This window comes from Haliotis rufescens, unplaced genomic scaffold (genome assembly GCF_023055435.1).
Source record: "Haliotis rufescens isolate VD_foot unplaced genomic scaffold, xgHalRufe1.0.p SCAF_15, whole genome shotgun sequence".
Lineage (NCBI taxonomy): Eukaryota > Metazoa > Mollusca > Gastropoda > Lepetellida > Haliotidae > Haliotis > Haliotis rufescens.
In genome coordinates, this window is record NW_025963835.1 from 17,642,684 (window position 1) to 17,670,260 (window position 27,577).

At 42.3% G+C, this 27,577-nt stretch overlaps 2 protein-coding genes across 4 annotated transcripts in view; one reads left to right on the plus strand and one right to left on the minus strand.

Annotated features, from left to right (window-relative positions):
* The first annotated feature begins 1,454 nt into the window (after positions 1-1,454).
* LOC124138673 (microsomal glutathione S-transferase 3-like) lies at positions 1,455-13,257 on the plus strand. 3 transcript variants are annotated; one of them, XM_046505435.2, is made up of 7 exons: positions 1,455-1,580; positions 2,954-3,095; positions 4,429-4,493; positions 6,535-6,592; positions 7,310-7,382; positions 8,817-8,949; positions 12,377-13,257. In XM_046505435.2, exons 2-6 carry the CDS (start codon positions 2,961-2,963, stop codon positions 8,942-8,944), a joined length of 459 nt encoding a protein of 152 aa, XP_046361391.1. In that variant the 5' UTR covers positions 1,455-1,580; positions 2,954-2,960; the 3' UTR covers positions 8,945-8,949; positions 12,377-13,257. The 3 variants fall into 3 exon arrangements, with proteins under 3 accessions (XP_046361391.1, XP_046361393.1, XP_046361392.1); XM_046505437.2 differs by lacking the exon at positions 8,817-8,949 and adding an exon at positions 9,255-9,379 and having other exon boundaries at positions 1,464-1,580; XM_046505436.2 differs by lacking the exon at positions 1,455-1,580 and adding an exon at positions 1,831-1,996.
* Positions 13,258-14,423: 1,166 nt separating this feature from the next.
* LOC124138670 (N-alpha-acetyltransferase 25, NatB auxiliary subunit-like) overlaps positions 14,424-27,577 on the minus strand; it is a 42,803-nt gene continuing 29,649 nt past the window's right edge. Inside the window, exons 24-28 of the mRNA XM_046505432.2 lie at positions 26,655-26,714; positions 25,704-25,801; positions 25,026-25,136; positions 23,536-23,685; positions 14,424-21,360 (exon numbers count right to left, since the gene is read on the minus strand). Coding sequence (XP_046361388.2) covers positions 21,238-21,360; positions 23,536-23,685; positions 25,026-25,136; positions 25,704-25,801; positions 26,655-26,714 — 542 coding nt within the window. The 3' untranslated portion in view covers positions 14,424-21,237. The remainder of the gene's footprint in view (positions 21,361-23,535; positions 23,686-25,025; positions 25,137-25,703; positions 25,802-26,654; positions 26,715-27,577) is intronic.

Below are 27,577 nucleotides of genomic sequence, written 5' to 3' on the forward strand. Positions count from 1 at the left end.
TTTGAGTTCGTTATAACCGTAGTTTACTGTATAATTGTACTCAGAGACGATTAGTTGGAGCAATGTGTAAATTTCGAGTCAACATTATTCGTAAAAGGTTACTGTTAATTGTACCTCATACAGAATCTGTATGTACAAACTGTGACCTTTATTTAGAAGAAGATGAATACCATGTTTGGTTTGTATATAAGAAATATATTTACTTGAGAAATAATGTTGTTACCTCATTACAGAAATGATAAGGTAGAACTACGTTTACAAATTTATTTAACTCCTGTGCTATTAATTTACCACGCTTAATAGCTTTATATTTATGTAAATTATTTGAAATGAGATCGACAAAGATGTAACACTCTAGTCTCGTGACCTAGATATAATTTATCTTACAGCTGTACTGTAGCCTGAATTACGAAATAAACTGGATGTTTGCGCGCGCATCCAGCGTACCAATATGGGGGAAGTGATCTATATGGCTGAACCGTTGTCATGTAATTATTTGTAAAAGAAAAATCATCCAATCAATGCGTACAGGTGAGTGTGTGCGAGGTCGTTTTGTTAATTAGGTCCCTTGGAGATCAATTGTTCTCACATTCAGTTAGCAAATACAAGCATTAATTAGAGGTATTTTTGCATTAAAGAAGACTTGGATATATCTAACTGAAATTGAATTTAAAATATGCTGAGAATAAAACGTATATATAAATGGTTGATTCTTTATTTTTTGTATTAAAAAGTAGATCTGCCATGACAGTAATTATCAATTGATAATTTCCTTGTTCAGATGTGTAGTGTACGTTTTTCAATGTATCCTGAAATGTGGAAGAGGTGTGAAGTTAAGGTAGGAGGTACGACAACATTTCTTTTAACTCCTTTGTACTTTTGATAAGTCCCTCTAATGTAACTGTGCACTCTCCTACCCAGAGTTCCATGCGGCCGGCAGCCAGCTAGCATAGTACCTCTGCCACAGGCCAGCGCCATGTGACGATTCGTCACATCTTTCACAGTCCATTCAAGATATTGCATATGCTTTTCATCCGTTTCATGTTTGACAAGTCTACACATTTTCATAAACAAATGTCAAAGAATGGTTAACTTTCATTAAGAAAGTATGCAACTACGTAAAAATCTACTTGTTTTTGCGTAGTTATCCTATGTTTACATTGGTTGTACGGCTCCACGTGCTGTCATCGAAGCCCAACGGAGAGCTATAGCGACACGGTCACTTTGATGCATAAATATATATTGTCATGCAACTCACTGTCGCAGTTGTAGTAGCATATCTATATAGTTATGCAAAACAATATGTAAAGCGCCCCCAAATACTTGCATTAGTCCGTTCTATACTGATTTCTGAAAAAAGCGCGTTTGTTTACAAACAAGAGAAAAGTCCGGTCACGTGATATGCAAATTAGCCTGTGGCAGTGGTGTTATGCTGAGTCACCACTGCGACGGAGTGTGGTAACTGTGCACCGAGATCGATTCTGTGGTCAAGGGGAGATCACTCTCATTTCGCGTCCCCTTCCAGAAAGCTCGTGGAAGGCTCAAGGTCAGTTGCAGAAGCAGATCACGTTTCGCTTCAGGTTAGTTTCTCTGTGTGAGCACAACTGCTAATATAACCTGTCATGGCTTAAATATTACTGGAACTATTTATAACGCTTCAAATACCTCAATCCTCAACCCGAAGGACATGAATACTTTTAATGACAATTGTGTTTATGCTGATTAATTTAGCTGACGAAATATCACTGTGCAGGTCTTCTAGTGTCTTTCAGTATCAGTATCAACGCGAGGTGATATCGGTATGCATGACGTAGCATGTTAGTAGATTTCGTCAGTTGGGGATAACAAAGTCTTGGACTTTAGTCCGAACCTATCTTCAAATTGTTAGTGCCGTACCTGTCTTCATATTCGCTTATTGCACCCTGAAGAAGACTGACTGCTTGGGACAAACAGTTGGTGGTGATTACTGCAGTGTTGCTTGCTTCCCCTTAAAACAGTATGTGTTCTGTTCGGTTAAAATTTAATTCTTTTATTTACTAACAATTGGTGAGTTTTGTGCTACAATAGAAAGGAAAGATTCAAGTTGAAATAAGGAAATATGTAAGGATAAGCACAGGACCATGTAACAATAAAAATGAAAAAAGTCGCAAAAAAATCATAGACGAGGCAAAATTTGCGTATGATTTTTTTGCGACTTTTTTTTATTGTTACATGGTCCTGTGGGATAAGATATATGGATGAACAACATTATCAATTAAGATCGACATTTGGGTGTAGGATTAAACACTGCTATCAGGCAAGTGGTCCAATTTCAAACGCTGATACAAAACGTTGGCAAGGAGAGTTTATAGTGTAAGTTACAAAATATGTTATGTCTCACTTAAGATTTTACTGTGTCTGATACTGTAGATGTATACGAATTGTTTTGTTCAAGCACAGGACCATGTAACTAATAATAATTACAAACTCGCAGACAAGGCCTCGTCTGCAAGTTTCTTAATTATTATCATTACATGGTCCTGTGGTTAAAGTTAGAAGCTTTTGTTGCAATTTAGCTTATGTGAGGTCCATGCACTGTATCATGGTGGATGTGTTCATGAACATAATGAAGGATAAACATTGGGGCATACAGCATATTACAGTTTTCAGGTCGGTAGTATAAAGTGTGGACATGGTAGTGGTGGGATGATACACCGATGCATCGGAGAATCACAATTTTTTTACTTCTCTATACAAGTATCGATCACAATCGCACACTAAGTAAAAAGTATCTATTCTACCTTAAATGATTTCTTAAAATAAGTGTTACACCAAACACTACTTAGTAGTGAAAATGCGTAGTGAGAATGTAAATATTTTCATCCATTGCACCATCTGGCTTCAACAACTTAATGAGGAATGAATGGTAACATGTTGAGTTGCATACAGGAAGTGTTGCCTTATCTGATTTCAGCTGAGTCATGGTGATGTCCAAGTTCTTCGAGACGCTCCCTGAGGGGTATGGCTACGTGGTGCTCGCTGGCACTGGCAGCGTCTTCGTCAACATGTGGATGGCCATCAATGTTGGCAGAGCTAGGAAGAAGTTTGAAGTCCCAGTAAGTGTAAACAGGGATGGGCCATAAAGTGTTCAGTATATCTTTGTGAATCTTGACTGCCTCCATGGTCTAGTGGTAGAGCGTCCGCTCGGAGAGCGGAAGGTCCGAGGTTCGATCCCCGGCCGCGTCATACCAAAAGACGTTAAAAGATGGTACTTGTTGTTACCCTGTCTGGCGCTCGGCATTAAGGGGCTAAAACAAGGACTGGTCGGCTCGGAGTCAGTATACTGTGTCTGAGTGGGGTATTCATGTTAAACTGCGGCATGGTATCTCAGTGAGCTAGCACTATAAATCGGCATCAGTCGGGACTAGTACTGTACAAGCAGCCACACAAACACACACACGTGCATGCACGTTGCTATATAAGTGCAATAATCTTGGATGCGATGTTAAACCCAATTTCACCTCACCTCACCTTGTGAATCTTGTATACACATCAGACATGTGCTGAACTGGTGCCTTTTACAATTCAGAAGTTTCAGAAAATGTATTTTTGATGTTTCCAGGGCAACAAGTTGGACATGGGTTGAATGAGTGAAGGGATTGTTTCCAGTGCATAACTTATAATCTGTCCAATATTTCTTTGTGAAACTTTGTAGACACATCAGGTATACATTGAACTGATGCCTTTTCCTGTTGAAGGAGTTTTGAAATTTTGTGCTTACCTGACTCAAAATCAAGTGAGCGTTTTGTCTTAGCCTACTTGTCCAGCGTCAGTCGACCATCATAAACATCTCCTCAGAAACGACTGGAACCTTTAAGCTGAAACTTCGTTTCCTTCATCCCACCATTGATGACACCTCAATCTGCCAATTTGTTGCCATTACTCGGTCGGTTTCTGTTCAAATGACACAGAATTTGGTTGAAGTGTTACTGTGCAGTTAGTAGTGAGGCTCAATATGTATGTTCTGTTCTCGGTGATATTTTAAAGTTCGACCTTGACTTGACCTTTGCAGTGATGGAAATTTGCCAAGTAGATCTACTAGTCGAAAGTGATTACATACATAATATAGCATACCAAGGTGACTTACTATTTTTAGATACAGGGGCCTAGCTAGTAAATTTATAAATGGTTCAGAAACAGTGGATGATGGAAATACCAACAACATTCTGTAAGTTGTACTCTCATAGAGCTTGTGATGGTAGGTGCAAAATCGTCATCAGACTTGAGTAGACCGTTACGAAGGTGTGAATTGTAGCAATGTATTATCCACCAATGGATGTTGTATAGCTAAAGCGGAGCAATACATGGTCACAAGTTTGCAGCTAATATTTCCTTTTAGTTTGAGATGAGGTGTACAAGTGTTTGGTGACGTGTCTGTGTTCGTTGCAGTACCCTGAGATGTACAGCTCCTCGTCCAAAGAATTCAACTGTATCCAGCGGGCTCACCAGAATACGTAAGCAGCCTCCAAAATATATTTTTTAAGGCTAGTTCAGAGGATTAGTTGAAACCTCATTTCAAAAGTCCAAAGCGTTTGCAGCTAGTTCCGACTGAACAAGACAAAAATGTTTACCATGGTTACATTTTCTGCGGGTTTATTCAGTGCCAGTTTGAAGCAAAATGGAAGCCTTGAGAACTGGTGCAGAATAATAGCCCTCAAATGCTACCAGTCAATAAGGGGGGGCATGGGTGACCCAGTCGTCTACAGTGCCACAGTTCGCTGTGCAGAGTTGCGCCCCTTGGGCACACCAGAAACCTATGATTGTGGGTTCATTTCTTGGTTCACCCCGATTATGTTTCTAGGTTTGTCAGCACCATACCCGTGCTCGTGGGTTTTGCCGAAGTGGTCCAAGTCTGAGACCTGCATCACTTGGGGCTTTCCTCCCACATTAAGCTGACACGCTGTGATATAACTGGAATACTGTTAAAGCGGCGTTAAACCCAACTCACTCACTCACGAGTCAATGAGGACTGCAATTGTTGGATTTTTGTGTGTCCTTGGCACAATTTAGTAGTCTCTTGACTAGCGTGAATTTCAAACTCTGCATTAGTGTATCTGTTTTTCATATGATTAATAACAGGCAAGTTAGAAAGAATCCATACAACATCATACTGTGAAGTGATTTCACACACACTACAGACTTGACGGAGTGTAGATTGTTGACGTAACCATGGTTATGGAGAGCATTGTTGACGTAAAGTTTAACCTTGATGATGTCACAGTAATAATGAGGGGCGGTCGGGTAGCCTAGTGGTTAAAGCATTCACTCGTCACGCTGGAGACCCAGGTTCGATTCCCAACATGGGTACAATATGTGAAGCCCATTTCTGGTCTCCCCCGCCGTGATATTGCTGGAATATTGTTAAAAGCAGGGTAAAAACATACTCACTCACTCAGTAATAATGAGGTAGCGTATTGATGTCAATGTCATATTGACCCTGTTACCATTCTTGACAAGAATCATTACACCTCTTGAGACCTGCTTCAATTCAGGCTTTTCTCCCACATTAAGCTGACATGCTGTGATATAACTGGAATACTGTTCCAGTGGAGATAGAACCAACTAACTCACTATTATCTGAGCTTCAGATAACTTTTTGAGCAATTGAGTTTTTACTCTAGGGTTTCTATTTTAATTGGGTTATTACATTTTTCATTGGGTAGCCAATATTTTTTCACTCATCTATTCATCACTCTATTGGGTTTTCTCTAAAGAGTGATCATTTTAAGATTTTTAAAAAGTGAAATAATGTTTTAGATGCATATAACCATGATAACTGTTCTGAACATATATAGGCTTGACTCAGAAAGTAAATTAGCTCGTAATTGTGTTTCAGAAATTAGCTCCTTTGTACGCATGCTGAAAAAGCTTCATTGGGTATTTACGCGAGATGTTTTTATACATTTGAGTTTTTCATTTTATGCATGCATTTCTGTACGCAAGTTAATTGAAAGTAATTGGTTTTGAATATTTTTGGGGGGTATTTTACTCAAATACACTGCTAATGTGTAGCTCTGGTATTATGTGTGGAAACTAAAGAGATTATTAGGTATACACGTGTGACCTTGGTGATGTGTAGGTCATCGTACTCAAACAGTGTGATTGTTCCTCATGCTGTCAACCACTTGTTTGTATCATTGGTCTCTAAAGTGTCAGGGGGCACGGGTGGCCCAGTCGTCTGAGGCGCCGCAATTCGCTGTGCAGAGTTGCGTCCCTTGGGCACGCCAGAAACATATGATTGTGGGTTCGAACCCCGGTTCCCCCTATTATGTTTCTAGGTTTGTCAGCACCATACCCGTGCTCGTGGGTTTCACCGAAGTGGTAAACGTCTGAGACCTGCATCACTTAGGGCTTTCCTCCCACATTAAGCTGACACGCCGTAATATAACTGTAATACTGTTAAAAGCGGCGTTAAACCCAACTCACTCACTCACTCAAGGTGATGTTAAACTCACTCTAGCTTAGTTTGTCTCCATTTTGTATGTTTTGTTTCAGATTAGAAACGTATCCTCAGTTCCTCATGCTGTTGTTTGTCGGAGGGCTCCAATACCCTGTAAGTCTGCTCCATCTATACAAGTGTTTCAAATAATTGATTCTGTCAACATTTTGTTTGTAGAGAAGTACACATCTATGGTGTATTTTGGAAGAATTGAACACATGCAACTTCTTTGTTGTTTGGCACAGACTCTATTTAGCTATATAAAACATGCACAAGTGCAACTTATTATTAAGACATGCAGACTAATATTTATGTCTTCATGCAACAAATGCATGTAAAAAATTTCACATTTATTTCTGACTAACCTTTACTTGTCCCCACAAAATCAGTGTCAACATATCCCAGTTGTGTGAATTGATGCTCATGATATCAATCACTGGATTGTCTGGTCCAGACTGTAATATTTATAGACCGCTGGAATGTTTCTGAGCATGCTGAGTGCATTGTTTAACAACAAACCAACTCTATATATGTGTTTGATGGGCTGAACATGGACCCTGTTATGTTTTCCACTGATTTTAATCATTTTGCAAATTATTTTTTGTAAAAATGTCCTTGAACAATTTTTTAGTTTCTTGAGATTTAGCTTCAGTGAAATATCTGGATGTTTTATTCCTATATGAAATGAACAGCGTTTGAAAGGGAAACATCACTCATTCTCTAATCAAAATACTTGTTCAAATTGTTCATTCATTTATCCATACAAACATCTCTACAATTTGTGACTTGTAATTCTGATTTTCCTGTGCACTGTGTTCTTCTTTGGTACAGAAAATCAGTGCAGCGGCAGGAGCGGTGTATCTGGCCGGCAGGATCGCCTACGCTCTCGGCTACTACACTGGCGGTAAGGGGAGACAATCAGGAACAATATATCATGTGATATATCAAAATTCGAAATTAAGAATTGATCATTTTGAACACTGCTTATGATCACAGATCATTTTGCTGATTATTGAAATCCAGGGTGATATGTTTGATTTCAAGATGCTGTTCGTTGTGGGCATGGTACAGAACTCTTCAAATATTGAGAACCCTAAAATTGGTCCCCAGAAACCAATGCTTGTCTTAAAGGGCAGCAATATGGGTTGGGTGGTTGGGTGACTTAGTTGAATGCGTATCATCGTAGCCTTGACATTACTCATAATATCAATCACTATTTGTCGACCCGTGAAGATCCGGGGTAGAATAGATCTTCAGCAACCCATGCTTGCCGTAAAAGGCGACTAACGGGATCGGGTGGTCAGGGTTGCTTTCTTGGTTGATGCATGTCATCGATCCCAATTTCGTGGACCGATGCTCATGATGTCAATCACTGGATTGTCTGGTCCAGACTCGATTATTTGTCAAAAAGCTGGAATATTGCTGAGTGCACGTTAAAAAACAATCCAACCAACCACCATCTGTCAGGCCCAGTATCGGTTGTTTACAGACTGTTGTGATCTGGCTGGAATATTGCTTGCTTAGCACGAAAACAAACGAGTGTTCAAAATTAATTATTTAAATTAAGCCTTGCAGGACTAGCTACAAACTCTGAGATTGGAAACAGTTTTGCATGAGTTCTCTGTAAGGTCCAGTCTTAAAAAATCAATTCTTTCTGTGTGTTTGACTGTCTTATGAAGTAACGTGTTGCATTGCTATTTTGTTGAAATGCTGCTGCATCACTGCAATACCTTCTTGTTTAGCAGTCCGAAACAGATTGTTTATCTACTTAAATATGAGAGAAAAAGTCGTGTAAAGTACAAAGAAATGTTCTCATCTTTTTTCAAGGACAGTGCTGTAAGAATGGACAAAACGTTCATCTATGTTCATATCTGTTGAACCCTTAGTACTCTTGACTCGAGCGGAAGGTCCGGGGTTCGATCCCCGGCCGCGTCATACCAAAAGACGTTAAAAGATGGTACTTGTTGTTACCCTGTCTGGCGCTCGGCATTAAGGGGCTAAAACAAGGACTGGTCGGCTCGGAGTCAGTATACTGTGTCTGAGCGGGGTATTCATGTTAAACTGCGGCATGGTATCTCAGTGAGCTAGCACTATAATTCGGCATCAGTCGGGACTAGTACAAGCAGCCACACACACACACACGTGCATGCACGTCGCTATATAAGTGCAATAATCTTGGACGCGATGTTAAACCCAATTTCACCTCACCTCACCTCTTGACTCTCTTTTCTTAAACTAAGAAGTCAGAGTTTACTTGTGGTTATCGTGAACTGGTAAGACTCAGAAAGTTGATAAGTATTAATTCAAGTTTTTTTCCATTGCCAACTTTCACCTGCAGACCCTGAGAAGAGGAGATGGGGAGCGGTCGGCCATATTGCAGAGTTGGTGCTGCTTGGCAATGTGTTGTCCCTGGCCGCCCACCAGCTGGGCTGGGTCGGACACCGCCATTGTCGTATGAGATTTTGAATGTGGTAATAGTCCCATAATCTTCCGCCTGCTTGATGCTGTTGTTTTTGTTTTCTTTTCTTTGGGGAGATATTATGGACTCTACACTGACTTGCAGAAGTCAGCGCTACCAAAACATTAGTCAATAGTTTTGGATGACAGAAACATTCATTATCGGTCTTTTTAGTCAGCATTTTTAATGCATTTGAAATTTGCGTCATGGTTATGACTTGACAATGGTAGAGACTTGCTGCAAGGGTAGGTCCGTATTGTCGCCCGCTCTGCATGTTCCTGTGAGGGTGATTGGTCAGTGGTGCCTTGTTGCTGGCAGATCCCGAGAAGCGGAAACGGGGCGTGTTCGGGGCCTTCGCGATGCTCATCTTGTTGGGAAATACCATCTCCCTTGGAGCTCACCAGCTGCGATGGGTTCCCTTGAAGTAGCGCGATGTCGACAGGGTACTGTACTAATGCTTCTGCTGCATAACACTACAACTAATTATGCTGTTACTCATCCATTTAGATTCTCAGATTTGTTGCCATTTGCAGAGCTTAGAAGCATTGTAATGTGTCAGAAGTTACGTGTGCTAGATGTCGCAGTTATCTGTGTGGGGATAGGACCACAGTACTTTCTGCTTGTTGTAAGAGACGAGGCTTTAAAGCAGACACTACTTCACCACAGCTAGTTGTGATGTGTGGCCCAGTCGTCTTTAGGCGCTGTAGTTCTGAGTGACGTCCCTTGGGCACCCCTTTTCACCAAAGTGGTAAATGTCCGAAATGTGTATCACTTGGGCTTTCTTCCCACATCAAGCTGACACACCGTGATATAGCTGAAATACAGTTCAAAGTTGCATTAAACCCATATCAATCAATCGATCAATCAATCAATCGGCCAATCATTCAATTAACCAATCTTTTAATCGGCCAATCATTCAATTGACCAATCTTTCAATCGACCAATCATTCAGTTGACCAATCGATCCAAGCACAGCAATCAATCCAAGCAAAGCAAATGGTCGGGCTGTTTGACGTAGCTGATTGTGTGTCATCATAGCCCAGAGATGTGGATCATTGTTCTTTGTTTGGGCAAGCCTGGCTGTTAAGTCGACTAAGCTGCCCCTGTTAATTCCCTTGGTTGTGCCTGACACCTACAGTCATGGGTTGGAATCCCACATTGTTTTGGGTTTTCCTGGCCCAGACTCGATCTTCCAAGGCTGTGATCTGGCTGGAATACTGCTAACTTTCACTTACTGTTAAATCATATTACCATTTCTGAAGGGATTTTTTGGAAAACATATCATTTACGACTGATATTGGGGGTTGGGGTGGATGGGGGGTGGGGGGTACGGGGGGATGCACGGGTGGCCCAGTTGTCTAAGGTGCCATGATTTGCTTTGCAGTGTTGCGTCCCTTGGGCACGCCAGAAACCTATGATTGTGGGTTCGAATCCCGGTTCGACCCAATTATGTTTCTAGGTTTGTCAGCACCATACCTGTGCTCGTGGGTTTCACTGAAGTGGTAAACGTCTGAGACCTGCATCACTTTGGGCTTTCCTCCCCCAATGACTGAGAGTAGGCAATCCCAAGCAGGTCAGAAGCTTTATTAGAATGGAGGAGAATAAGCGAACGGAGGAAGCAGTCGCTTCACAATCAGGATGCATCTCATTAGCGAGGTTGCAATGTATGGTATTAGATGAGGCCTACTTTACAATCATAAAAGATGTCATCAATTAAGTGTGTATATTTGTCTTTTGACTATGAAGAAAATTGAAGTTGTTTGAGGCAAAGAAGCACATTACAAAAAAAAACATTTATGGATCACTGAAGTGGGGATTAGATGGTCAAAATGACCAATGACTATGGTATCAGATGGTGGGGTAGCCTTGTGGTTGAGGTGGTCGCTCGTCACACCAAAGACCCGGGTTCGATTCCCCACATGGGTACAGTATGTGAAGCCGATTGCTGATGTCCCCACTGGTGTAAAACCTCACTCACTCCACTCACACTCACTCACTCACTCACTGCTGTATACATGCATGGAAAGTTGCCCCAGCAGGTGCCCGGAGTCCTTCACACCTGAATCTTCCTTCCCTGTCTAGTTAGTTACACAATTTCCTTTTTCTGTTTTTGGCCGATTATTTTTGCTTTCATATTGTTTCATGTAGCATGGCTGGTGATTAATCAGGTCAACATTTTTCACATTTTCTGAGCGACACCTTCTCTACTTAGAATTTTGAAGATTTAGAATGTATTTTCTCTGTCAGATATTCTAATATAGGAAGATAAAGTTTTTAAAAATATCCGCAAAATATTGACTGTTGATTTGGAAGTTCCCTACCAGCATCGTAGTCCAGGATTTTTTTAAGGTCGTCTCTCCTTTGCTTTTTTTCAAGCATTATATGTTTGTTTTTTCATTCATTATTTTTTTTGATATTGTACGTTATTCTTGTATCCAAACCTCCAAACTAAACTTCCCAGTTGAGCTGTTTTTATTCCATTATTTTTGTGCAAGTGGTATTCAGTCTATTTGTATTTTGTCTTCAGATGGGGAATGTTTTTTCAGCATATTATTATAACATTACTTGATAGATTGTTGGTTTTATGCTCCAAATGTCTCGTTTGAAATCAACTGATCAATTCTCATGTCAGTCACTCGATTATTTACAGACAGCCGTCATATAGCTGGAATATTGCCGAGTGTGGCGTTAAACAACAAACAAACAAAAAACAATCCTGCCATTATGAACATGAATCCTAATCCCAGGGAACCTTCAACACGTTTCACTTCCTAAAACACTTGCCCTCAAATATGTGTACTCACATTTTGTCGATAATGCAACTTTCTATGTTTTTATCGGGTTGCAATCATTGAGAGGTTCCGGATGTTTGGGCCGCCATCGCAGAGCGCAATGGCAGATACAAAACCTTTACCATTACAGTTCCCAACTAAACAAGTAACTCACTCACTCACTCACTCACTCACTCCACTCACTCACTCACTCACTCACTCACTCACTCACTCACTCACTCACCCACCCACCCACCCACCCACTCACTCACTCACTCACCCACCCACCCACCCACCCACCCACCTCACAATAAGTAAATATATTGTTGCAGGATATAAGTACTCATATTTGAAGGCAAGTGTCTGAAGAAATGAAACATGTTGTATTTGAGGCTAGATCACGACACATGCACTTTGTTAAAGCACATAAAATGCTATGCAGATTTAGATTGGGGATCTATAGGAAAAAGACAGATACAGTTACCACAGTTAACTGGTGTCATGGTGTCTGGAGTCAACAGGTGCTTATTTCGTCAACCACGAACGTGCCTTGCCCATACACATTATTTAACACCACCATGGTATAGCTGAAATATTGGTGTTTGTGATGCTAAACAGTATTTACTCCTGCTATTCTGATGATTAGAAAACTGTTTTGTCCTATTCCAGATGCTGTGAAAAGCCACTGAACAGGAAGGGTGCCTTTTAGATAATAAGAACGGTGGTCGTCAATATCACGATCGTCAATAGCAGTGGCGTACATTGCCTAACCATAACACTGCACATCAGGATTCAAGAGAAGGCACAACAACTGGGTCATGAAATCCACGGGAAGACACCAATTCCCGGATTCTAAGCTTTATTAATTTCCAATGAAGAAAAATGCTCTATTTTGATAATGCTTTACTTTATTTTAATTCTTAAGGACATTTCCATGACATGAAATAACAATGCAGTGTAGAAATTAACCCATTGGATGTTATGAATCATGAACTTGAGTTGTTAATATTCAGATATGATATGTGTTCCATGTTAGAGCATATTCCAATTTAGGTCAATGAAAAACTGGTAGGTTTGGAATGTTTGGTATTTTATTGAAAGTCCCTGTAGGGCTAGTCTTGTGAATGTCTTTAGATGTGCCACCTGCTCGTGCACCTTCGTTGAATGTTAGGTGTGAGTGTCCTTTGTGTGTTTAGCTGCTGACAAGTCCCGTAAATTGGCTCCATTCAGGCTGTAGTAGTAGTTTGGCATCTGGTAACCTCTGTAGTTTCAGGCTTGTTTTCAAAAGAAATGATAAAAATAATTGTCAAGTATATATAGATATGTTTTCAAAAGAATCGGTAAAAATAATTTTCAAGTATATATATATATCTATCTATCTTTCGATTTCCAGTTGGTCATTTTATTTCAGTGACATTTGTCCTTTTTTAATGGAGGACCTACTGTTAGATTTTTGACTGTCAAAAAGGATGAAGATCAGGCTGGTTTCACTGTAGAACAGTACTTGTCATTTACACGCAGCATGGACCAATAAAGTGTCTGTATGCACAGCATGTTGTTTTTCTTCTGTTGAAGGGGGGCACGGGTGGCCCAGTCAGCCCAGTCGTCTAAGGTACCGCGATTCGCTGTGCAGAGTTGCATCCCTTGGGCACGCCAGAAACCTATGATTGTGGGTTCGAATCCCGGTTCGCCCCGATTATGTTTCTAGGCTTGTCAGCACCAAACCCGTAAACGTCTGAGACCTGCATCACTTCGGGCTTTCCTCCCACAGTAAGCTGACACGCCTTGATATAACTGGAATACTGTTAAAAGCGGCGTTAACCCAACTCACTCACTCTTCTGTTGAAGGGCTAAAAGTGTGTAGAGTTAATACCGCTATGAACTGTATTTCACTTCTCGGTTTAATTGCTAAACGTGTACGGTTAATGCTGCCCCACTCAGAATCCCGAGCCGACCAGTCCTTGTTTTAGCCCCTTAATGCCGAGCATCAGGCAGGGCAACAACAAGTACCATCTTTAAGCGTCTATTGGTATGACGTGGCCGGGGATCGTACCCCAAACCTTCGGGTCTCCGGGCAGACGCTCTACCACTAGACCACGGAGGCTGTCTTATGCCGCTATAAACTGTATTTCTGTTCTCTGTTGAATGGCTGAATGTGTGTAGGGTAAATACGGCCACGAACTATATTTTTGTTCTCCTGAATGCCGCCATGAACTATATTTCTGTTCTCTGTTGAATGGCTGAATGTGTGTAGGGTCAATGCAGCCATGAACTATATTTCTGTTCTCTGTTGAATGGCTGAATGTGTGTAGGGTAAATGCCGCTATGAACTTTATTTCTGTTCTCTGTTGAATGGCTGAATGTGTGTAGGGTCAATGCAGCCATGAACTATATTTCTGTTCTCTGTTGAATGGCTGAATGTGTGTAGGGTAAATGCCACCATGAACTATATTTCTGTTCTCTGTTGAATGTGTGTAGGGTTAATGCTGGTATTTCAGTTCATCACAGCATGTCAGACATTGAGGCTAACATCATCAGGGAATATTTTGGATTCGCAACCTAAAATCAGCAGATCGCATCACCACAAAGGGACACAACTCTGTTTAATTGTTGGCTGTTCAATGTTCCTTCATCTGCCACACAAAATGGTATTTAGGAACTTCCCTTTTTGCCCTAATCAGCTGTAAGCAAAACAAGTCACCACACAAAAAAACTCTTTAAAAAAGAATGTATTTATTTCATTGTACATATGCAAAGTAGTTTCACATCACGGATGTGGGTAATTTAGACGGTGCGTAAGAAACGCGTCAATGTACATGGCTACATGTGACAGGTGCCAGGCAATATATAAACACTGGATCTAGCACTAGCTGATAAACACCAGTAATTTTCCGACAGGGTTGGCAGCTTTCTAGAGTTGCCTGCACTTTAGTAAATACAGTAACTGAAATTTTGCACGTGTAAAGTTCTCAATATACCATCGACAGTTCTCCAAAGCCTTTATGAATCATTTCTGTACCTAAGTTATGATGAAAAGAATACTGGTAAGAAAATCACCATCCATAACCTACACCTACTTTGACCACCCAGTCCCCTGTTTTACGATCGGTACCCCAGCATTAGGAACTGATGACAATAAATAATCTGCAGACAGGTTATCCACCCCGTCCCATTGACGTGAATTGCCTGGCCTCTGTCCCACCAAGTAATACTCTGTTCATCAAGCCTAGCACGCACACGCCAACCACTAACAAAACAAACACAACACTCGCTCATAACTCCTTACTTAGCCTTGAGACAGTATATCTAAAATGTTAGACATGCCACTTTACAAATCGTCTTCAACATCTCAAATCAGAATGCCCTCTTGAACACAATCTCATTAAAATCAGATCTTAGTTTTCGCTACCGCTGAACAAAGATCTGAGGACATCCCATTACGGGTCACGTCAGAACGACCTTTCGTGAATTATGATCGACCAATAAAATGACCGACAAGAAATCGACATTAGCCAATCAGAAGGCAGCTTTCTTATGCTTTATGACACTAGTTTCAAACTTGCGACTACGCTTCGAAACATATTTTGACATATTCTCAATTAAAAAAATTAAAACTGATAAGAAGACTCTGGAATGGCTTATAGTTGACCTAAATTGTATGGATATCATCATAAAACCCGTAACTGTCGTTCGGAATACCCAGTGTTAATAATTTCTTGATTGCATGATTAGAAAACACATTCCGACTGTCACTTTAATGATCTGGTAAGCGACGTTCTGATTTGGTTGGATGAAAGGTCGTTCTGACGTGACCCTTAATGGTATGTCCTCAGATCTTGGTTTAGCGAAAGCGAGAACAAAGATCTGATTTTAATGAGATTGTCTTGAACACTTCCTACAGAAGTGGAAAAAAAAGATCTCTTTCCATATGGGTACAGGGTATGTATTATATATTAATACTGGGAAGTATACTACTAAAAAAAAGTTAAGGATCACCAGATCCTCTGATATGACTATAATTAATCTGCCATGGCATGTCAGATTTACAATAGCAATATGAAAGAATCAGGTGATCCTTAACTTTTTTAGAGTAGTATATTATTTTAGGTAACATGACACTAGCTCGGAATGGTAAGGCTACATACATGGCAACTCTGAAATGTTGCACAATGGTCTGAAAGTACAAAAATCCAGCCAGCCTGGCTCCGATCATTGCAAGACAATTTGAGCTACAAGGGAATAAGCCACTGTTTTAAGAATCTTTGAGATCACACCAAGCCAAACAGAGAGAGGAACAAGGGTTTGGATAACAATATTTTGCCCTATCATCGTGGGCATCAAATTAGAAATAAACAGTTTTCAGATTTAGTGGTGTTAGAGAGTATTTAAAAGCAGAAGCTTTCATTTGAAACTGGCAGTGTTAGCCAGAGGTTTCAAATGTTACAGTTTCTGTGCATCAAATACTCCCATGCCAAAATTGAAAACATGATATATGATATAAAAGTTATGTGTTGATATTCCCAGTTGTGAGACAGATATGTCACCCTGGAATACTTTGACATCAGGATACAATGGATGACGGCTGGTGTCTCCATGATAAGACCGTTCGCTCAGTCTCCAGTTGTTCCCCATGCTTGTGTGAGCCGAGTAGGATGTGGCCGAGATGCCAGCCCCAACTAGCGGCAATTAATAACATTGGTGTCAAATAGTGAGTGAGTGAGTACGGTTTTACGCCGCCTTTAGCAATATTCCAGCAATATCACGGCAGGGGACACCAGAAATGGGCTTCACACATTGTACCCATGTCGGGAATCGAACCCGGGTCTTCGGCGTGACGAGCGAACGCTTTAACCACTAGGCTACCCGACCGCCCCTTGGTGTCAAATAAGTCATTTAAAAAATATTGTAATCATTATTTGCATGACTGAATGGTTTTGATGAAAGTACATACGGAAGGAATCTCACCTGAGTGTCTTTCGATATCATATCTATTAACACAAGTCCTAAATTTTGAACTTTATTAAAGAGTCGATATATTTGATATCTAAAGAAACATGGGTGATATTTTTATTTATCTTCCAACTTTTTCAGTTTGTAAACAATAACATTAAGTGTATTGAGTAAAAAGTACCGCTAACAAGTTTGTGTTAAAGAGATTAGTGATGTCATTTGATTGTGATGTCATGGTAACTGATGACATCAAATGGCCCGCAAAGCATTGTGATGCAATTTCATCCTAGGGCATCTCCTGTGGAAGCCAGGTTTGGATGACATAGTGTCGTCTTTTAAAAAATATTACACTTTTCTGTATTAGCTGAACTTGAATCACCATCATAATGGTTGGCGCCTCTGGACAGGTGGAATGGATCATTTGTCATTGTACCACAATTGGTGTTCACTCTATCAACCACCGGTTTGTCAGGTCTAGACTCAATTTTTTTTTACAAGGAATCATGATTAAGCTGCAGTACTGCTGACTGTGGGAGCAGTCATTATGATCACACACACATATGAAAAACCAAGTTGTCTTTAGTGCAGAACTTGTAGTACAGAACCAAAGTCAAATCATCAACCTGAACGTAAGAGTGAGTGAGTGAGTTGGGTTTAACGCCGCTTTTAACAGCATTCCAGTTATATCGCGGCGTGTCACCTTAATGTGGGAGGAAAGCCCGAAGTGATGCAGGTCTCGGACGACTTGGATGTAAGTGAGATTTTCGCTAGGAAATTAACTTGAGTAAGTTAAAATAAAAATAAATGTATACCGGTAGTCAATATTTTCTTATTTATTTGAAATAACATTGAGTTGTAAAACATATATGCTAATATTGCTTAAGGGCAGGATTTTTAGTATTCTTATAGTAGCATCTAGATTTCTTTTTCATTCTCTTTACAAGAGGTTTACAGAGACCAGAGACAAAAATGCATTTGATCAATTATTTTTAAAAAAGTTCATAGTTACTTTAATTTCATAACAATTTTGAAGTAACAACATAATAAGTATTCTCAAGATAGAGAAGCTGGGCAAATAAAATAAAATTTAAACATTTAAAAAAAAAAAAATTACTGTGGATTTTAGTACTGGTCAGTTTAATTTGTAAACAGAAAAATCCCACTTTCAATAACTGGATGTGCATGCAGTAAACATAGAGGACCCAGTTTCTCGTGCAATCTTAGCGCCAAGTTTAAGTTGAAGTCAAAGTATACCTTTGTGAACCAGTGCCCCGAGTCCTATGATCGGGGATGCTGTTTAGCTTACCACGTGACCTTGTGAAGTGTTACATCGACACAAACCTTCATGATTGCAGGTTGGAAAGTTTTGCCTTCATCAGATCGGAGGGTACACTCCATAAGCAGATCTTGGTGGGGATTTCTTATTCCCTGTTATTATGATCTGAGAAATTAGTTTACACACCAGAACGCTATCCTGTACCTGTTTTTATTTCTCTTCACTCATAAAAGATGATGCTGTCATATCAAAACAGGCTTTGTATGTATGCTATTTCTCCTATAAACAATCTGTAAAACATTATGGCCTGTCCGATTATGTAAAACTACTCATCTGTAACTTCTATGTATCTGGGCCGGAGTCTTGAATGTATTCTGACGTATCACAAGACTATTACAATCACATCTGATGATTAGTTTTCAACATAAAGAATATTAATACGAAATGCAAACAGATAATCTGCACTGTATGTTAATATCTGATAACAAAATGCACTTATCTTTCCAAACACCTGAATCAGTGCATGCACTGTGTATATGAAACTGCCTTGTACTGCACAATGCATATTCAGGTGAAATGGTTCAGTGTTGGAGGGAAATGAAAGGAACCTGAATGAACTGACTTGAAGGTTCCAATAGGTTCGCTGTACCCCTGTTCTTGTTCCTTGTGCACGGTTCTGTGACTAAACGTAACACATTGATGAATCATGATAAGATACATCCCAACCCTGCCTTGTAGAAATATTGACAAAGCCCCTTTGGTTGAGAAATCGAACATTACTCTCACGCATGCATACACACGCACACTCACACGCACACGCACACGCACACGCACACGCACACGCACACAAACATGGTCACAAACGCTTACACAAATAAGCTCGTATTTTGATATGACCAACACGTCAGTTGTCACTTTGGTTTGAAAAAGGCATATGTAAACAGTGTGAAAACTCCTGTAGAAAATTGCAATGCAAAGTATAGGGTTCGAGGTTACTGTAAACAGCGTCTCAACAGACATGGGACTGCAACCACACACAAATCTGATTAGTACCGACATATTAATAGCGAAGGCTTGAATCCTTAACTCCCGCACTTCCCTGCATCCATCACACAAGTGATTAGTATCAACGTATTCACAGCAAAGGCTCGACTCCCACACCTCTGCGTTGTAGCATGTCAGGCACAGTGTTCAATCACGAGTCCTTGTAGGTCTAACCAATATGAAGAAAATGGCTTCATATGCAGAAAGTTACCATTTTGTCAGAAAACAAGATCCACAGGCAAGCACAGAAAAAGTCCTGCGTTCCAGGGTCTGGTGAGAGATATGGTTGAGTCGTATAGTCCCACAGATGAGCTCCACTGGGTACTCACAGGTCAGCTCCAAAGGTGTGTTCCACGGGCTACTTCCACAGGTGAGTTCCCAGGGCAAGTCCCACAGATGAGCTCAACTGGGTACTCACAGGTCAGCTCCAAAGGTGTGTTCCACGGGCTACTTCCACAGGTGAGTTCCCAGGGCAAGTACCACAGATGAGCTCCACTGGGTACTGACAAGTCAGCTCCAAAGGTGTGTTCCACGGGCTACTTCCAAAGGTGAGTTCCCAGGGCAAGTACCACAGATGAGCTCCACTGGGTACTGACAAGTCAGCTCCAAAGGTGTGTTCCACGGGCTACTTCCACAGGTGAGTTCCACAGTTCCCAAGAAAAGGTTCACTTAAGATGCCACTGGAGGGGCCCGCAGGTGATTTAGTTACTGATGAAGAGCCCTCGAAGCAGCATTACTGATGAAGGACATGCCGTGGTGAATCTCCTTCAAACTGTCCTAACCTGACAATCAGGTGAAATATTGCCAGATTTTTCTGCATGACGCTGAAGGAAACAAATATGTTTTCAAGTGGAGTTCCTCCTAAATGTCACACACAAAAAGGTCGAAGAACAGGAATTCCAAGCTTGACATATCCAATATATTAATAACAATATTTATGACCATATTCATTTTCCTCACCCACTGGTTTCCAACATCAATATTCACAAACACTGCCTCATGTGGAAAGCTGTTCGTTACTTTGGGTCAGAATGATGCTGACAGACAAGAAAATAACTCATGGTTTTGTTGAAGATTTGTGTCGCACAACAGGAATAAAGTTGAACTTGATGCAAGTAATCTTGTATAATATTATCATCACATCTCCCTTGAGAAGTATGTGCTGCCATTTGATGACTACACTGTTTCATATCCTCAGGAGGGGCTCTTTTTTTGTCCCTAGGAGCCCCAAACAGGAATTCATAGCGAAGTCTTTCTTCAGTTAATTTGGAAATTTAACAAACTAGTATGAACAAAGCGACACAGCTTCTTTTACAAGTACAAGCCCCAAATGTGGACTCTACCATTATTCGCTCCATAGTCTTGGTCCTTCTTTCATCAGTTCCAGCATCAAATGTGGATTGTCACCACAGCAAAGAACAGAATCAGCATTAGATGAAAGGTTGAACTGTCTGAGATGTCAGATAAATGTCGATAGAAGGTTCTTCCTCGCTAAATCGCACCCTTATAGTGTATAATAAATTACAAACTCTGCACACACGTCAATTTGTCTTGGAAACACTCCTGTCCAAGGTTGAAGAAATTGACCATTGTTAGAACATCTCAACTGGCCTACAAACAAAGAGATGACCTGAGGTCCATCTTGTCAGGTGTTACACATCCGGGTCAACACAATATGTAAGGTCTGACACATCAGGTCCAACAAGTCTGGTCCATCAAGTCTGGTCCAACGAGTCAGGTCCAACAAGTCAGGTCCATCAAGCCGGGTCCATCGAGTCGGGTCCATCAAGTCAGGTCCATCACTTCAGGTCCATCGAATCAGGTCCAACAAGTCAGGTCCAACAAGTCAGGTCCATCGAATCAGGTCCAACAAGTCAGGTCCATCAAGTTTGGTCCATCAGATCAAGTCCATCAAATCAGGTCCAACAAGTCTGGTCCATCACTTCAGGTCCAATAAGTCAGGTCCATCAAATCAGGTCCAACAAGTCTGGTCCATCACTTCAGGTCCAATAAGTCAGGTCCATCAAATCTGGTCTAACAAGTCGGGTCCATCGAATCAGGTCCAACAAGTCAGGTACATCAAGTCTGGTCCATCACTTCAGGTCCAACAAGTCAGGTCCATCGAATCAGGTCCATCAAGTCGGGTCCTACATGTCATGACCTACAACTCGGGTCCTACACTTCAGTTCCAACATGCAGAGTCCCAGAGAGTGAGCCAGGAGGTGAGCCAGGAGGTAAGACATGGAGGAGACACGGAGCTTCACAACTTGAGTGTATGGAGATACTGTAGTTTGAGATGAACGTGGTCGTGCACAGCTCGAGAAGACTGCTGGTAGCTACTCTCCACCTTCAACCATACTTCCTTCTCTATCTCCATCTCTTCCTGTGGGAAGAAATAAATATTCACAAGATAGAGAAGCTGGGCAAATAAAATTAAATTTAAACATTTAAAAAAAAAAAAATTACTGTGGATTTTAGTACTGGTCAGTTTAATTTGTAAACAGAAAAATGATGTAGACAGAACATGTACCAAACTTCACGACATATTTTCAACATGGCAGCCCAGATACTGATCAGTCCAGGCAATGGAGGGGAAGTGCTTATGTCATATGGCTGTCCCTGTGAGGTTGAGGGTGCTGAGACCGAGGGAGGAGATGGGGGTTACCAACCTGGCTGTCCAGGAGAGGTTGAGGGTGCTGAGACTGAGGGAGGATGAGATGGGGTTACCTACCTGGCTGTCTGTGAGGGTGTTGAGACTTAGGGAGGAGGAGATGGGGTTACCTACCTGGCTGTCTGTGAGGGTGCTGAGACTGAGGAAGGAGGAGATGGGGTTACCTACCTGGCTGTCTGTGAGGGTGCTGAGACTGAGGAAGGAGGAGATGGGGTTACCTACCTGGCTGTCTGTGAGGGTGCTGAGACTGAGGGAGGAGATGGGGTTACCTACCTGGCTGTCTGTGAGGGTGTTGAGACTGAGGGAGGAGATGGGGTTACCTACCTGGCTGTCTGTGAGGGTCCTGAGACTGAGGGAGGAGATGGGGTTACCTACCTGGCTGTCTGTGAGGGTGTTGAGACTGAGGGAGGAGATGGGGTTACCTACCTGGCTGTCTGTGAGGGTGCTGAGACTGAGGGAGGAGGAGATGGGGTTACCTACCTGGCTGTCTGTGAGGGTGCTGAGACTTAGGGAGGAGGAGATGGGGTTACCTACCTGGCTGTCTGTGAGGGTGCTGAGACTTAGGGAGGAGGAGATGGGGTTACCTACCTGGCTGTCTGTGAGGGTGTTGAGACTGAGGAAGGAGGAGATGGGGTTACCTACCTGGCTGTCTGTGAGGGTGCTGAGACTTAGGGAGGAGGAGATGGGGTTACCTACCTGGCTGTCTGTGAGGGTGCTGAGACTGAGGAAGGAGGAGATGGGGTTACCTACCTGGCTGTCTGTGAGGGTGCTGAGACTTAGGAAGGAGGAGATGGGGTTACCTACCTGGCTGTCTGTGAGGGTGCTGAGACTGAGGGAGGAGGAGATGGGGTTACCTAGCTGGCTGTCTGTGAGTGTGCTGAGACTGAGGGAGGAGATGGGGTTACCTAGCTGGCTGTCTGTGAGTGTGCTGAGACTGAGGGAGGAGGAGAAGGGTTACCTACCTGGCTGTCTGTGAGGGTGCTGAGACTTAGGGAGGAGGAGATGGGGTTACCTAGCTGGCTGTCTGTGAGTGTGTTGAGACTGAGGGAGGAGATGGGGTTACCTACCTGGCTGTCTGTGAGGGTGCTGAGACTGAGGGAGGAGATGGGGTTACCTACCTAGCTGTCTCTGAGAGTGCTGAGACTGAGGGAGGAGATGGGGTTACCTACCTAGCTGTCTCTGAGGGTACTGAGACTGAGGGAGGAGATGGGGTTACCTAGCTGGCTGTCTGTGAGGGTGTTGAGACTGAGGGAGGAGATGGGGTTACCTACCTGGCTGTCTGTGAGGGTGTTGAGACTGAGGGAGGAGATGGGGTTACCTACCTGGCTGTCTGTGAGGGTGCTGAGACTGAGGGAGGAGATGGGGTTACCTACCTGGCTGTCTGTGAGGGTGTTGAGACTGAGGGAGGAGATGGGGTTACCTACCTGGCTGTCTGTGAGGGTGCTGAGACTGAGGGAGGAGGAGATGGGGTTACCTACCTGGCTGTCTGTGAGGGTCCTGAGACTGAGGGAGGAGATGGGGTTACCTACCTGGCTGTCTGTGAGGGTGTTGAGACTGAGGGAGGAGATGGGGTTACCTACCTAACTGTCTGTGAGGGTGTTGAGACTGAGGGAGGAGATAGGGTTACCTACCTGGCTGTCTGTGAGGGTGTTGAGACTGAGGGAGGAGATGGGGTTACCTACCTAACTGTCTGTGAGGGTGTTGAGACTGAGGGAGGAGATGGGGTTACCTACCTGGCTGTCTGTGAGGGTGCTGAGACTGAGGGAGGAGGAGATGGGGTTACCTACCTAACTGTCTGTGAGGGTGTTGAGACAGGGAGGAGATGGGGTTACCTACCTGGCTGTCTGTGAGGGTGTTGAGACTGAAGGAGGAGATGGGGTTACCTACCTGGCTGTCTGTGAGGGGCCCAGAGAGGTTGAGGGTGCCGAGACTGAGGGAAAGGAAGACAGGGTCGACCTCCTTGACAGCCTGGTGGAGATCAGATGCCCCCTTTTCCAGGCCATCCACCATTGCATTAAAGTTGCTGAATGTACAGGGCTGGAAAAAACAAACACCTCTGATTAGGCCTCCACATCATCGTGTGTCTCATCCTAATGACCAGCTGATGAGGGTGCGGGCAGTGTTCGAAAAACTAGGGAGGGTAGATCTTGTGTCGGGCCCGTACTTTCAAATTTGTATTAGTCCTCATGGCTTGCAGTAAATTTATGTGTCGATTTATTTGTCACAACAAGCTGCAGTTTTTAAATGAGAGCCTTAAGAGTTTGGTCAGGACCTGCAGCTTCTAAAATCTGTGGGTCCTGATGGCAGCCTGGCAATATTTTTTATTTCAAACACTGGGTGAGGATAGTTGGAAGAAAATAACAAAAAATTATATTCGTTTGGGAATACAGCTGAAAAGCATATGTTTTCACATATGTATATTACGACAAGTTTAAAAAATATTGAATTACTTTCCTTTCCAGACAGAAAATATTTATGGTGACGATACATTTGTTCACAGTTTTCCTGAGTGGGATAATACAAAGCTAGGTGAGCTAGATAGTGGAAACAAAAAACGTTATTTAATTTTGGGCAGAATAGGAATTTGGGATGACAAACACACAAAACAAGACAGGAATAATAACACGGGAAATACTGCAGCTGCAAATCTCAAGGCCCCCAGGACCTCCCAGCAACTCAAGATGTATTGCAGCTGCAAATCTCAAGGCCCCCAGGACCTCCCAGCAACTCAAGATGTATTGCAGCTGCAAATCTCAAGGCCCCCAGGACCTCCCAGCAACTGAAGATCTATTGCAGCTGTAAATCTCAAGGCCCCCAGGACCTCCCAGCAACTCAAGATGTATTGCAGCTGCAAATTTCAAGGCCCCCAGGGCCTCCCAGCAACTCAAGATGCCTTGCAGCTGCATCATGGCAACTGAGGGAGTGATTGTCGTTTGACGCCACAGTCCGCAATATTCCAGCTGCATCATGCTTGTCGTAAGAGGTGATTAGCTAATGTATGTCATTGTATCCCAATCGCATAGATTGATGCTAATGATGTCAATCACTCGATTGCCGAGACTCCATTATTTTCAGATTGCCATCAAAAAGCTGAGTGAGGCGTTAAACAAACAAACAAACAAACAAACAACCATCCAGCTATAAGACGGTGGTAAAATAATCGAGTCTGGACAAGACAATCCAGTGATTGACATCATGAGCAGCGATCCAAGCAATTGGGATACGATGACATGCATCAAACAAGTCAGCAAGCCTGACCACCCGATCCCGTTAGTCGCCTCCTACGACAAGCATATTTGCTTTTTCGGAATCATGGGTTGCTGAAGACCTATTCTACCCCGGATCTTCACGGGTTTAAACAACAAACAAACTGTTACCTGTGTTGGTGCAGTGTCCTTCTTCTTACGTAACTTTTTTGTCCACGATGATTTTAGAGGCTTGAGAATTCTATTGCACACTCCAGCTAGGATAGTTGCATAAGATAATGTCTGCAATTACACAATCAGTCTTCAGTTGCAACACAAGGAAATCAACAAACATATCAGAAACAGTATAATTTTGACAAACTATCATCACTTTGATGATAAATAGTAACTGTCTGTGATATCTATACAAGTATTCGAATGATTTGGTTTGGTTTATTTGTTTAGCGCCGCACTCAGCAATATTCCAGCTATATGACGGCGGTCTGTACATATCGAGTCTGGACCAGACAATCCAGTGATTGATATCATAAGCATCAATCCACGCAATTGGGCTCGATGACATGCATCAACCAAGTCAGCAAGTCTGACCACCCGAACCCGTTAGTCGCCTCTTACGACAAGCATAGTCACCTTTTACGGCAAAAAAAGGTTGCTGAAGGCCTTAATCTACCCCGTATCTTCACGGGTCGTATTCGAATGAACAGGATCATTACTGTCAAATTGTTGACCAGGACCCAGTCATGACATACCAAGCTAGTACTCATCTCCATAGAATTGTGATACGCTACAATGACCTTGATGAAAGTTAGCGATATTGTTGACCTTGACCTTAGTTAACCTCCTACTGACCTCTGCACAGAGAACAAGATTTTCAAGCACTTCTGTGTTAAGGGCAGCCCCTCCCTCTGGACTGTTAATTAAGGGACACTTGTGTTGAGACACCGCCTCTGAAGAAAACAAATAAACAGAAAACATGAATACCGAGTGAGTGAGTGAGTGAATATGGTTTTACGCAGCTTTTAGCAATATTCCAGCAATATCACGACGGGGGACACCAGAAATGGGCTTCACACATTGTACCCATGTCGGGAATCGAACCCAGGTCTTCAGCGTGACGAGCGAACGCTTTAACCACTTGGCTACCCGACCGCCCCGAAAACATGATTACAAAATTCACAGAGCTAGTGTATGAGGGAGCATAGGTGAGCCAGTCATCTAAGGTGACATTCGCAGTGCAGAGTTATGTCCCTTGTGCTAACCAGTAACCTATGATTGTGGGTTTCAATCCTGGTTCGCCCCGATAATAATTCCAGGTTTGGCAGCACCATACCCGTGCTAATGCATTTCACCAAAGTGGTAAACGTCTAAGACATGCATCACTTCAGGCTTTCCTCCAACACCAAGCTGACATGCTGTGATATTACTGAATATTGTTCAAAGTGGCGTTAAACCCAACTCACGCACTCACTCGACTATGATGTCATGAAATCAGAAACCTCTCAAGATTACACTTTGTTGTGAGTGAGTTGGATTTAGCGCCACTTTGAACAGTATTTCAGTTATACCAAGCTGTGTCAGCTCGATATGGGAGGGGGAAATTGATGAAGATTTAGACTTAAGGTTGCAACTTTGTTGAAATTCAAAACATGTGTATGGTTCTGGTAAAACAAGAAACAAGCAGGGCTTGATAAGATTCAAAATGTAGGATTCAGACCCATGATCCTAGGTTCCTGGCACACCTAAGGGAAGCAACTCTGCACAGCAATCATAATCATAATCACGAAGTTAACTCGAACAAACCTTGCAGTAACTCAGGGACAACTGTTGTGAATCTCTTTTCTTCATTTTCTTCACTTTTACCTGAAACAGAAAAAATCCAAGTAAAGGACAACGTAGAATACTTCACTGTGAAATCCTGGGGCATTTGAAACCTATGAGTACTTGTACGGTGCTCACAAACCATTAATCACCATAAGGAAGAACCTGGGATTCAGACCCAGCACTCAGCAATATTCCAGCTGTATGACAACGGTTTGTAAACAAATAAAGTTTGGACTAGACAATCCAGTGATTGACATCATGAGCATTGATCTACGCAATGGTGATACGAAGACACGTATCAACCAATTCAGCAAGCCTGTCTTACCCAAGCCCTGTAGTCGCCTTTTACAACAAGCATAGTCACCTCTTACGACAAGCATTGGTTGCTGAAGACCAGTTCTTAACTGGATATTCTCGCGTCCACATTACATTAGATTGTGTGTTAGGCCTTACTTTTATTTCTTGGTTTATGGATCCGATGACCTTAAATATCGAAAATTCAGATGAAGAAAAATTGTTTTCTTATATGCCACTGGTGCTAACAAACACTTTGACAATAAAAATAATCCAAGTGGTTGATAATATCAGCAACGTCCCGTGTCATCAGGGTACAAGTGAGTGAGTGAGTGAGTGAGTGTGGTTTTACGCCACTTTTAGCAATCTTCCAGCAATATCAGGGCGGGGGACACCAGAATTGGGCTTCAAACATTGTACCCATGTCGGGAATCGAACCTAGGTCTTCGGCGTGACGAGCGAACGCTTTAACCACTAGGCTACCCGACCGCCCCCATCAGTGTACAATAACACGAATCAAGACACCAAGTCTGACCACCCGATCAGTCACCTCACATGACAAACAATTGTCTGAGGGTCCCCCTGCAAACACATGCACCACTAAGACA